The following is a 12852-nucleotide window of genomic DNA, read 5'->3' as shown; positions in this document are numbered from 1 at the left end:
AGACGACAGCGCGCGAGACAAAGACATTCCTCGTCCACGGAGGTGCCCCGACAAGAGTTGGAACCGCCCAGTCGTTCCACGATACATTGTATGAGCGGGAGAGCTCCCGGGGACGTAAGGGATAGATGGGAATGGAACATGTGGGCGTGAGAATGTGCAGGCATCGTTGTCATACGCTGTGACTTGGAAGCGCCCAGTCGCCGTCCGTCTCGGATATCACCACGTAGCGCCTGCTTTTCCTTCGCCTGTCCAGTCACAAACAAGGCCTGCATTGTTGTCGATGTCCCCCAGACCGGCCAAGCCACCTGTCAACAAGGGCGGACGAGGCAAGGCGTCGACCCGAGCTGACGAGCCGTCGTGATGGCTCCCCTTGGGCCTCGAAAATGATGGCTGCGAGATGACGGGCTGGCCCTGTGTCTCGCCCCACCACCGCCCAGCAGCCATGAGAACGGCCACAATTCAATGCTGGACTCGGCCGCTCGATTTTTATCTATCTCTTCATTACCCGGCTGGCGTGATTTTTCTGTTTCGTTTAAACTCTTCATGCAAGACAGGCTCACCCGCCTTGCCGACTCATCTCTCCCCCCCCACCCTCCCCAGCCGGTGCCAGCGTGACCTGCATCCGTCACGAACGGCGGGCGGTGCGCCATCGAGGCCACAAGGTATGCGTCAGGGGATACCTTGAAGGCGACGCGAGGCGAGCTAGACGGCTCCCGTCGTCATCCGCCGCTATGCTACTGGGGGTTTGCGTGAGGGCGCCATCGGTGGGCCGTGGCAGAAGGCGGGCAACGGGGATGAACTGCATCGGCGAGCGTTTCCGGGCTCTACTCTTAACTAATGGATATGTACGTGGATCGGAGGCGCCAAGGTGCAGGGCTCAGCATCCATTGTCGTGCGGGAAACGGACATGTCCCCCAGACGTTGGCGGCCTTTTTTTTCTTTTGGGGGTTTTTGGCAAGCGCCGGTGTGTTCACGGTTTGGAGGGCGAGAGAGGGGGTGCGGGAGGGGTCTCCGTCATGCGGTGGCAGTCAGGGAGGCTGACGATGCTTCCTCTGCGCAGCGAAGGAGTGGATGGGACTTGGCCAACAAGAAGAGGCCCGAGGTGCCAAGGACAAGAGTCAAGGGAAGGATACGTGTTGCGACTCCCCGCGGCCGGGACCGCAGGTGCTTCGACTAATAATAAGCCCAAGCAGTGACGCTGGCCCGGCCACGAGGGGGACGAATGACGCCGCGTCGTCACGGTTTCGAGACGAGAGGCGGCCGGAGAGCTAAGGAGCGTGGCGGTGATGGTGTGGCGATGGTGAGTTGGGCGCAATGCGAGTCCTGTGCAGTTGCAGCGTGTGGGCGAGTGTGGTCACGAAGCTATTATGTAGCCGTTAGCTTCACCCCCGCTTTCGAGACGGCTTCGTGGAGAGAGACAGAGTCATTCGGAAAGGGTTCGACAACAAAGGAGCGAAACAATCATGGGGAAGACCCCCGCAATTACGGAAGCCGGGCGTCGTCATCACGAGGCCTTCATCTCTCGGTACAGTCTACCTAGGTAGGCAGGCAAGGAATACCTCGTAATTACTGGGTAGCATCCTATATCCGTTGCAAAAGGTGACAGGTACTCGACGGCTCAGCTCAGGTCACGCAGAGAGACAGAAGGACGACAGCGGCCGTGTCTCCCACGAGTCACGGCCTGCCCCCCCTTTCTGTCTTCCCCTTTCTCTTTGTAAGCCCATGGCAGCTTGCGCCTTGCAGCCGAGGCCGGATCCCAAAAGCTTAGGCTGTCCGGGACCCTCCAGCCCGTGCGGCCACCACACACCGCCAAGGAGGGGCTGAACATGTCGAGAAAGGAGCTCTCGCGTCTGGCAGATCTCCTTTCTTGCTGGATGTCTCGTATGTTGCACGTTCGGAAAGGGGAAAGAAGGAAAAGTTCGAGCCACGGTACTTGGGGACCCGACGAGGATCCAGGTCGCGGTTCCGCCGTGTCCGCGCACCCCCACTCTCTAACAGACAGGACGCTTAGACGGACGCCCTTGTGGCACGCGGAGGACTGTCCAGTATAGGCTCCGGTATATAGCCAGAACATGACGAGCAGTCCGGTACTTCGCAGGCAGCCAGGGCCGCCGCCCTAGAGAAGCGGGTGTTCGGGGAGCGTGTTCATCCTCTGGCGTCAGCTTTCAATGCAGACTCGATGATCTCTTTCTATACCGAGCGGTGGAGGAGGCAGAGAAAGGAGGGGGGTGGCAAAGGGGGGTTCAGGCTGTCGGCTGCTTGCCTCGACCGCTCCTCCACGGCACAGCAACCGCATACACGCACCTTCCTGGGTAGGTACCTGGATACCTACATGGATTCGTACCTGCCTGGCTTACTCGGCAGTAAGGAAGGAGGCCTTTCCTGCCTTCCCCCGGGGAACCTGATGGAAATCCGTCTTTGTTGGCGCCCTGTGCCTTGGGGTTCCTCCTGTACCTACGGGGCAGATACGGGGCAGATAGTACCGCCTCACCAGCCTGTCCGCCGTCTGTCTTGCACACATCATGCGAGGAGCGCCTGATTCATTCTTTTGCTGCCGGCAAGGAGGAAGAAGGTACCCGCCTGTTCACCTCCTGCCTGGACGGAGTGGTACTGTACCTGCCTCGGGGAAGGGTACATATCACCCCCCCCCCCCTCCCCGGCACCTCAGGTAAGCAAAATGGCCCAAGGAAGCAAGTAGGTACCTCGCCCGCCAGAAACGGCCATCGAGGTACTTGCCCGCTAATCAACTCAAATCAACCCCCCGCCAACACCCAATGGAACAAGACGTGGCGGCCTCAGCAGCTGGCCACCCATTGGTCCCGCCCAATCCCCCTCCCCCCCCCCCCAAATAACTGCCTGCGCTAATCGCGAAAACCCGCCCCTCTAGCACCACCAGCTGCTAAACCTGCTGCTGCCTTTCTCCCTCCCCGACTCTTCAATTCCTCCATTAATTTTCCTTGCCTCGTCTCGCACCCGCCTCAAAGGGCTAAAAGTAGGTACCCTCTTCGTGCTACCCGCTTCGTGCCAAGTTCACCGAACACGCCTGCACCCCAGACCCATGCACTAACACATCACTGTCCATACCAGACCACCGCCTCAAAATCCAATCCGCCCCGACGTCTTCCTTGTCACGCCTTGTCCAGATCCTCGCCGCCTGCTCCCCTCTCCATCTATATTATCCTCCTTGGACCCGCGGCTCGCTTCTTTTACATGTTTTCTTCATTTCCTCTCCTGCTTTGTCCAAGCCGGCGTCATGTCTGAGCCCGAGCAGTGCATCATATGTCTTGAGCCCTTGCCGCGCCCCTCGTCCCTCAACGGGTCGGCGCCCGACGAGGCGGTATCCTCGACTGCTGATGACCATGGTCCTGCCGACGATGCCGGCCATCTCGACGTCGTGGCCGCTCTGGACGGCTGCGAGCACATCAACCACGATGCTTGCATCCGCTCATGGGCCCAGAAAACAAACACGTGCCCCATCTGCCGCATCCCCTTCCATACCGTGAGAGTCTACAACGGCGTCGATGGTGAGTAGGCCACGTTGAATCCCTATGCAGTGACCCTGGACGCGAGCTGATCCACAATCCAACAAGGCACTGCCATCTCCACATACGACGTCCAAGACCGAAAGCAGGTTGCCGAGTTCGATGCCCAGCAGTGGCTGGCCCAGAACCCAGATCCCGAGGACGACGAATCCAGTCTCCCATGCCCTGTATGCAACTCTGCAGAACATGAGGACGTCCTGCTTCTCTGCGACGGCTGCGAGGCGGCCTATCATACCCATTGTGTCGGAATGGACTATGTCCCCCAGGGGGACTGGTACTGCATGGAGTGCGTCCATCTCTTCGAGTTTACGGACGCTCCTGGCGCGTCGGACGCTGGGACACGGTCGCCCCGGCCACAAACCGTACGCCGGCCAAACTCCCGAGACGTTCGGGGGTACCACGTCAGGACCCGCGCACGGCTCAGGACGGTGCGCCGACAGGCCCGAAACGCCGAATGGCAGGGCGCCTGGGGCCAGTTTTCAGGCCGCTTCTTCGAAATGAGCGACCTGGATCTCGACAACCACGATGACGACGAGGATCTCGAGCAGTATCGCCTCTTTCAGCAACATGACCAGCGAGAGCTACAACGGTGGCAGCAGCGCGTCAATATTGCACACCGCCTCGGGGCCCGCGCTGAATTTGCCAACAGCATCCCGCCACAGATTAGCGAGCGCCTTCAGCCTCCGCCTCAGCCTGTCGAGGAGACGAGAGAGGAGCGGCGTGCGTGGGGCGCATTCGATCGTGCACGCGAGGCGGATTCGCGCAACGGCAGCGGCGGGCCTCGCAAGCGGAGAAACCGCTCCGTCACCGCATCGCCCTCGGAGCCTGTCCCGGAGCCGGAGAGGAAGCTCAAGCGCCCTCGAACTCGACGGCTCCCTAACCAGGGTGAGGCCTCGACCTCGGCTCCGTCTCCAGCCGCGCCAGGTCCATCGGTAGTGCGGCCAGCAAATGGGCTCTCCTCGAGAAACGGTCTCGGCCGGGTCGAAAACGAGCCGCCGTTGGTATCGTCGCTGCTTAAGGAGCTCGAACCCAATGCTCCATCCGAAGACGAGACTCCCGTATTGGTCACGAACCGACGGTCGCAGCCTGAAGCGTCTTCTCCGGCCATATCTCCCTCGCCCTCGAACCACAGTAGCCCTCGGGCTCTCTCTCTGACTCCCCCACCTTTGCCACGCACCAACGGTCGGGAGGCATCTCCCACCCTGTCCTTGAGCACGCATATCGAGCCGAGGTACCCGCCGGCAAACTACTCACCAAACCGAGCCACGAGCGACCACAGCGACTCTGAGACGCGGCGGGGCAGAGCCGAAGTTCGTCCCCTGGAGTTGCGTCAACCTCGACCCCGACGGCCGCGGCCAACGCAGTCGCGTGCGGAAGAGATGTCGCCGACCCGGCTAGCCATGACGCATGAAGAAAAGAAGAGCATCAATGCCATCGTCAAAGGCGCTTTGAGGCCGCATTGGCGAGCCCAGAAGCTGACGACGGAACAATACGAAGCAATCAATCGGGCGATTTCGCGGAAGCTTTACGACGAAGTGAAGGATGCGTCCGCGCTCGACGAAGAGACTCGCCAATCATGGGAGAAGCGAGCCACCCAGGAGGTGGCTGAAGCGGTCGCGGAGCTTCGGATTTGATCACGACGTGGACGAAGGGAACCTCTTTTTTGGCCTGGGCGTTTGAAAGGCATGTCGGCGATCCATGTAGCGTGATACCCAGCATCTTGCCGCATATGGAGTACGTCTCTTTGGAAGGGTAACGTGGCGCAACGGGGATCGAACATTTCGACGGCATGTGATCATACTGGTCGCGGCATCTCGACACAGCTCGAGTGTGCGGTCATCGTGGTTGAATATTGAACGAACGTGGCATATTTATCTCGTATCCTGTCTCGAGGACTAGACGGGTAGCTAGGGCGAATGGATCTCACGAAGCTTCGAGTTTGCGCAGTAGACGTTCGGTGGGTGCACATGTGCAGCCTTTTATGTGCATTTGGTCGTAGTCTCAGCGGGCGGGCAGACGCTGGCAAAGAGTATCCAATACGGAAATCGTTAGCAGCATCGTCAAGCACCAGCCGATCCAACGATTGTATTGGAATCAGTTGGTCGAGATGCGCGGCAAGTGGCTCGTGGCGCTGCGCGCTCTTGACGACGGTGGCTCTCACGGCCGGGGCGGAAGAAGAGATTGATTTGAAATGTCAGCAGTATCTATCTAACAGAACCCGGTAGAGTATTGCAGAAAGGGGGGATTCCCCTTTCTTCGCAGGCGCCGCTAGCGAAAAGACCGCTCTGGTGGTCACTCTGGGCACTCGTAAATGATCAGGACGTCCTGGAGGTGGGAACAGGTCTTGACGATAAGGAAAGGGTGCCTTTGGTAGGAAAGAGGAGAAAGGAGGGAAAGCGGACGGCAGCGGGCGAGAGAAAAGTGCTTGCGCTGGGGCTGCGCGCGGCTGATGCCTTAGGCCGAAAGCTTGGTTATGTAAGCCAGCTTGTGCCCTAATGTGCACGGTACGGAGTAATTAATTACTGTACCCCTACGGATAAGTCTGCACTCTACGGAGGAACGTGAGGCCGATACGGATAATAGTATCTCCCGATGCTGTCCGTCTTCAACGCCACGGCCGGAGGCCATGAGTACGTACCGCTAGACGCCGGGCTTGGCGGCCGGGGTTCGCTGACAGAAAAGTTCGAGGCGCGAAGAGCAGCATCCTCGCGAGACCTCGAGCGTGTGGCCAGCCTCACTGGCACAGCGCTCATCATGTCAGCCTCAAGCAGAGGAGGGCAAGCCATTCAAGGCGCGTTCCTAGGTAATCAGAAATCCCCTCGCCGAGGACCATTGGCCGGCCGTCTCAAGTCCTGACCAAAACTCTTCTCGCAGCTGCTCCCAAGATGTGCACACGGTGCGCAACGAGCTATGCCACCAGGATATCAAGCCGTTTCTACTCTACACCCACTGCCGCCGCCGCAGCGGCAGTGTCGGCATCATCAGGCCTCGAAGCGTCCGCGATTGCCAGCGCGCCACCGCCTCCCGAGCCCGCACGTCGCTCCGCGCCGCCGTACGACGTGCGGTCGGGAATCATCGTCACGCGGCCGCCGCTGCTGACGCGGCGGCTGCACCCGTTCGAGAACGCCTTCTTCTTCTACCAGAAGCGGCTGGAGGAGCGGCTCAACTCGCACTTCATCACGAGCATCTACTTCAAGCCCGACACGGCACGGCGGCTCGACTGGAACCTCAAGGTGCGCGAGCGCAGGGGCACCGTCGCCAAGGAGCTGGGCACGTACCACGGCAAGAGCTCCAAGGCGTGGGACGACGAGCTTGCCGTGGGCGACGAGCTCAGCACCCAGGAGAGCCTGCTCAACAGCCTGCTCAAGGACGCCGAGACCAGGGTGAGCGATGATGCCGAGATCATTGCGCCGGCCGATGTTGTCCCCGTCGAGCGCCCGATGGAGAGGGAGACGGAGGCGGATAAGAAGGGCGATGTTAGGAGATTGGACAGGAAGCTGGATAGGACGCTGCATCTCGTCGTCAAGGGCAAGGATGGCTGGGGCTTCCCTGCCGACGTCATGTCCGAGGACGAGAACTTGCACAAGGTCAGCAGCCATCATCTACCCTCGTCGACGCTTATCACTAACCCGCGTGGCAGACCGCGCAGAGGGTTCTGGACCAAGCCGCCGGCGTCAACATGAACACCTGGATCGTCGGCCGCGTGCCCGTCGCCCACGTCGTCACGCACCCCGTCCTCAACGCCGACGGAAGCGTCCAGACAAGGGGCTGCAAGACGTTTTTCCTCAAGGCCCGCATCATGGCCGGCCAGGCAAACATCGACGGCAACCCGCTGGGCTACACCGACTTCCAGTGGCTGACCACGGAGGAGCTCGAGGAGGAGTTGGCGCCGCGGTACCTCCGCGGTGTGCGCAACATGATGTCCATCAGGTGAAGGGGCGAAAAGATCCAACGCCAGCATGTCTATTGCCGGTCGAGCATGTAGACTACTCTTGTACAAAAAGATCGTGTCATATGTGCCCCAAGTGCATCGGCTCTCCTTGAGTTTCTCCCCTCATGACCAATGTGCCCCTGCCAGCTCGAGATTTTCTACAGCTGGGGTGCGGTTGCCCTACCTCGGCCATAAGTTTTGGTTTAACACATACATGACATGAAAAAAGAAGTTGCACAAGGCCGATAGGACAAACGTCAGTGCGTGATGCTTCAATCCCGAGATACGCCAAGGGGCTTTCTACACCGCAAGTAATAACATCGTAGTTACACAAAATCATAATCTCTTCCATCGTGAAACCACTTCGCAGCACAGGCCGGCTTCTTCGCGCCCCATCCCAAAGGGGTCTCGATCGCGCCCAACGCCAGACTCCCGCCTCGCGCCCATCCTCCCCTCAGACTACCCGCGTTGATGCGCCCCTCCGCTCAAGTCGGCTTAGCCTGTCCCTCGACAAAGTTGAGCGCATCCTCGGTGCTAACGCAGTTGATGCTGCTCGTTTTGTTGCGAAACGTGACGCCGTAGCACTTGTCCGCGACGTGGACGATTTCGGGCCGGAAGGTGGTGCAGATGAACTGCGTGCCGATCTCGTTGGATATCGACTCGAGCAGAGCGGCGACGGCGGTTCGGTACTGGGCGTCCAGGTTGGCGTCGACCTCGTCGAAAATCACCATGGGGCTGCTCTCCGTTGCCTGCAGCGCGAAGATGAGGCAGAGCGCACACAAGCCTGGACTGGTCAGCAAAGCTGCGCCTCCGCCTGGACATCACACGGGGAACCTACTCTTCTGGCCTCCACTGAGCTGCTGAATCCGCTGCTGCTCATCCAGGTGCTTCGAGTTAAAGGACACGCTGATGCCAACGCCAATGTAGTTCTCAACACTTCCTCGTGCCTCCTCGTCCGACTCATCCGGTTCTTGGCGGCGGTCGGTCCTGCGCTGGATCACAAGGCGGCCGTGGCCGGCGGGGACCAGCTTTCCGAAAATGGTTGCGAATTCCTTGGACACCTGCTTGAACGTTCGCTCGATGGCCTCGTCTTTCCGGCGATCCAAGTGCTCGACGAGCTCCTCGATGGAGCCCTGGGAAGCGTCCAGTTCTTTTCGCCGCTTCATCAAGTGGTCCTGCTGGGTGGTGAAGTTGTTGTACTGCTCAAACGCCTTCTTGTTGACGTGCTTGTACTTCTTCAGGGCCTCGTTGACCCTCTTGAGCTTGGATGTGATCTGCGCATGGTCAGCACGCCGCAGGCTTGGTAGGGTGCGGGCACAATTGGCACTCACGACTTTGGCCTCCATGTTCTCGTACTTGTCAAAAGCCTCCTCCGGGAGCACTCCGAGATCCCGGATGTTCTTTGCACACTCGGCAGCCTGCGCGGTGAGGAGCGCTTTCCGCTGCAGAGTCTTCTCCATCCTCTTCTGCTGCTTCTCTATCCGGGAAGAGATTTCGTTCTGTACCTGCTCGCGCTTCGCCCTGTCTGTCGATATCTGCTCCAAGCGGCCGTTGAGCTCCTCCATCTTGGCCTCGGTTTCTTCGAGACTCGTCTCGACGGCTCGCAGCGTCTTCTGCGCCTTCTTCAGCTCTCTCTGCGCCTCTTTCATCCCTCCTGCCGTCGCACCGGACGCAGAGTTCTCAAAAGCCTGGCTGTTGAGCTGGTCGAGTTTCATCTGGAGATTCTGGCGCAGGTCGACTTCGAGAAGTTGCTTCGTCCTCTCGAGCCGTCTGCGTGCGTTGCTCACGTCGTTCCACTGCTTCTGAAGCTCCTGCGCCCGGCCGCTCATTTCCTCCAGCTGCCTCTCCTCGGCCGCAGTGAGACTCTTTTTGAACTCTGTACCTATCTCGGCTTCGTGCGCCGTGACTTCCTCCATGAAGCCGTTCATGTTCTTCTCAACGGCGTCACGTCGCTTCATGGCAGAGTCGAGATGGGTCCTTTCATTTTCCACGTGCGCCGACTTGTTCCTGAGCTCGTACTTGAGCGGCTCGAAACCGTCCTCGGCCTGCCGCAGCTTCTGCTCGAGCTTCTGCACCTCTGACATGGCGCCTGTGATTTCCTGGTCTTTGCGCTCGATTTGACTGCGGATGTCGCGTGATAGCGCAATCAGCCTTTCGTACTCTTCCCGCCATTTGCTGGCGGCCTGGACGGCTTCGAGCCGTGACTTGCGAGGATCTATGTAGCCTCCAGTCATGGCGCCTCTCCTGTTTGTTGTGTCGCCTTCGGCAGTGATGCCATCGACACCGTGGCTTCGTGCATACTGGCCGGCAACCGCCAGGTTTGGGCAAACAACGGTCTTCCCGAAAACCTGCTGGAATGCCTTTTCGAATCTGGAATCGTATGTGATTTTGCTGATCAGGGGAACGGCGTCGTTGGACCTCGGCAGATTCACCTGGCGTGGTCGAAGCTGCGCCAGGGGCATAAACGTTACTCGGCCCCCACGCTGCCTGTACAGCGTGTCGGCCAGGGAGGTCGCAGTGTCGGCGTTGTCGACGACGTAGTGGAACAAGCTGGCGCCCGCAGTCTGTTCAACGGGCAATCTGTACGCATCGCCGACCTCGAGAAGGTCGGCCAGCGTGCCGTATGCGCCAGGAATATCCTGATCCTGCTTCAGGCGGCGAATGGTAGCCAGGCCACGAGCAGTTCCCCCATCGACGGCCTGTGCCAGCTCTCGCTCCGCCTGTTCTTTTTCTTGCCGCGCGTTCGCTATGACGGAGCTGAGCTTGTCGTCCTCGCGGCGAATGAGTTTTCGTTCGTCGTTGAGCTTGTCCAGGGTGAGCCTCGCTTGCGAGACTTGCTCGGCGAGCTGATTCCGGTCGCCGCTCCAGTTAGCAAGGCGCGACCTAATGTCCGCGATTTCCTGCTCGCTATCACCAATGGCTTTCTGAACCCTTGCGACCTCTTCGTCGGCCTCGAGCTTGTTCGCTTTTTGCGCACTAATGGTCAAGTCGAGCTCGCTGATCTCTTGTCTCAGCCAGTTGTCGCGCTCTGCCTTGTTCTTAAATCGGGAGCCACGGCTTTGCTTAGCGAAGAGACGCGCCCTCGACGCCTCGACCGCGTCCAGCTGCCGCCTGGCTCCATCCTCCTCCTGCTTCCTCTTGCTGAACTCGGGTAGGATGCTCGCCAGCTCGGATTCCTTGGCAGCTATGTCGGCTCGGACAGACTCCAGCTCTTCGGAATGCTGCGCTTGGGCTTGCTCTTGCGCCGAGTGTCCTTCCTTTAAGTTCTTGGCCTTGAGCTCGATTTTTGCGAGAGCCTTTGCGGAGTCTCGGCGGTCCTCCTCGTGCTGGCGCCTGTCGATTTGCAACAGTTCGATTTCGCGCTGCAGGTTGTGGATTTCGGCGTCGAATCTCGAGATTGCCTTCTCGCCGTCTATGAACTCGGAGCGGTTCGAGTCTGTGTTGTCGAGCCCATCTTGTCTGGCGCTGTCGATATCTTCGAGAGTGGACTGGATGGTCATCTGCTCCCTGTGGTGATAGGCGTACTCGAGACACCGCCTTTCTCGGTCCTTTTCCTGGAACCCTCGCAGCTCTTCCTTTTCCTCCTCAAGCTCGCTCAGCCTCTCCTTGATGTATTCGAGGAGCTCGTCGATTTTCTCACGCTTGTTATTAGTCTCGTTCATGATCTTGAGCGATTCGGCGCGGCGAGTCTCGTAGACGTGGGTGCCCGCGACCTCCTTCAGCAGGTTCAGCCTGTCTGATTCCTTCATGTTTGTCAAGGCCGTGACGCGACCCTGAGGGACGATGTAGTAAGGGTTGGATCGAGAGAATCCGGCGGCTTCCAGTAGGTTCATTACGTCGGCTTTTGTGACGACTTTGCGATCGACGGAATATTCATCCTTCTTAAGGCCGATGGTGCGCCGCAGGACGACCTCTTTGCTTCCGGTGGGGAAGCGATCGTCGCTGTTGTCGAAGATGATCTCGACATAGGCGGACATGACGGCCGAGCCCGAGCCCTCGTGCAGCAGGCCCTGGCGCTCTTCGCGGCTCATCTGCGTGTAGGCGTCGCTGAGGACGAAGCGCATGGCGGCGAAGAAGTTGCTCTTGCCGGAGCCATTGCGACCGACGATGACGTTTGTCTTTGGCGAAAAGGGTTCGATCACGGTCTGCTCCTTGTAGCTATTGCATCATCAGCGCGCGCTATTCAGGGACTGGAGGCGCCACGAACGTACCTCTTGAAGCCCTGGATGATGATTTGCTTGATATACATCGTCGGCGGGCGCTGGCGCTCAAGCGCGACATCCGAGAGGCCAGGGAGCGTCGGTGTCGACTTGTTGCGGGAGCAGGCTTTGATGTCGATGCGATGCGACGCGTTCTAGCAGGCGGCGCGACTTAAAGGCGGGAAAGGTCGCGTTGCGGGCGCATTTCTTTCTGCCTGAGGTATCCCATCATTCTCCGGTACGTACCTATTGAGGTACCATGTATCTGGTGGGGACGCCCGGATTAGAGATCCACCGTCTGGCCGACTGCCGGCCTCACACGTGGCCGGTTACTGCCGGATCGCTCTGCCTACCCTATACCGTAGCATCTTCCGGTCATCTAACAGGAGCAGAACTCTCCCCTGTAAAAATTCTTCCCCCGTCAGAGCTGTTAGCGGCTCGCTAGCAGGGGGCCGGATTTGCAGGCCACCCGACCGCGCTTTTGCTGCCCGGGTCCATCGTGGCCCTAACAGCACAGAGGAAGACATTAGGAGAGTTCATATTCCTCTGCAAAGCCGGTCTCGACAACACGTCCACACGGACCTCACAGCTTCCTTCGGAACCAAGGGCTGTGGGTATTGGAAGGCCCGCCCTTCTAAACAACGGTGGCTGGTTGCGCAGGTTTTTCTCCCTGAAGGCAAGCTGCACGACAGCCTCTGATTCCTTCGAGGGTTTTCCTGCCGCCGCTCCTGCGCTATTTCCATCGCCTGGTTACCGAAGCATGCACTGCGACAGCAGCGTTAGCGAGAGCGAGAGAATTCTGACCGGACAAAACCAAGGGTTGACCATTGTGGCAATCGCCACGCGCCTGGACGACCCGCTGACGGGCACCAGGCTCCGACACTGAGCGCCTTAGAGCCGATGAAATGCTGGATGGACTTCGGGAAGGCTGGCTGCAGAGGATAGCCACGGACACTTGTATTGACGGGCTTAGCGACAACCTACCGGTGGAGGGTAGGAAAGCCGTCTCGGGGATTGAGCCCGACAGCTCGCCCTTGCGAGGCCTTGCAAGAAGCGCTGGGTGAGGCCTACTGTGGCAGGATTTTCTCGATAGCCTAGCTCAGCACGTCCTGTGCCCCACCGGGACCTGAGCGGCCTTACGGCCGCTGGACGGAAAATACACACACACACACACACACAC

The 12852-nt window shown here is 59.4% G+C and overlaps 3 protein-coding genes across 3 annotated transcripts; 2 read left to right on the top strand and 1 right to left on the bottom strand.

The window, feature by feature from the left end:
- Positions 1–3253: 3253 nt before the first annotated feature.
- Positions 3254–5176, top strand: HRG_05493 (PHD-finger domain-containing protein; the record flags this gene model as incomplete). Its single annotated transcript, XM_044863964.1, has 3 exons — positions 3254–3524; positions 3591–4427; positions 4479–5176. The coding sequence occupies 3 exons, from the start codon at positions 3254–3256 to the stop codon at positions 5174–5176; spliced, it is 1806 nt and encodes a 601-aa protein (XP_044720496.1).
- Positions 5177–6296: 1120 nt separating this feature from the next.
- Positions 6297–7476, top strand: HRG_05492 (39S mitochondrial ribosomal protein; the record flags this gene model as incomplete). The annotated part of the gene is made up of 3 exons (XM_044863963.1): positions 6297–6345; positions 6417–7129; positions 7183–7476. 3 exons carry the CDS (start codon positions 6297–6299, stop codon positions 7474–7476), a joined length of 1056 nt encoding a protein of 351 aa, XP_044720495.1.
- A 482-nt stretch (positions 7477–7958) lies between these two features.
- HRG_05491 (SMC proteins flexible hinge domain-containing protein) lies at positions 7959–11722 on the bottom strand (the record flags this gene model as incomplete). Its single annotated transcript, XM_044863962.1, has 5 exons — positions 7959–8257; positions 8312–8747; positions 8805–8891; positions 8979–11631; positions 11685–11722. 5 exons carry the CDS (start codon positions 11720–11722, stop codon positions 7959–7961), a joined length of 3513 nt encoding a protein of 1170 aa, XP_044720494.1.
- Between the last annotated feature and the right edge of the window lie 1130 nt (positions 11723–12852).

The sequence above is a fragment of the Hirsutella rhossiliensis genome (assembly GCF_020360975.1).
Source record: "Hirsutella rhossiliensis strain HR02 chromosome Unknown scaffold00005, whole genome shotgun sequence".
NCBI lineage: Eukaryota > Fungi > Ascomycota > Sordariomycetes > Hypocreales > Ophiocordycipitaceae > Hirsutella > Hirsutella rhossiliensis.
This window is presented reverse-complemented; position numbering and strand designations above follow the sequence as displayed.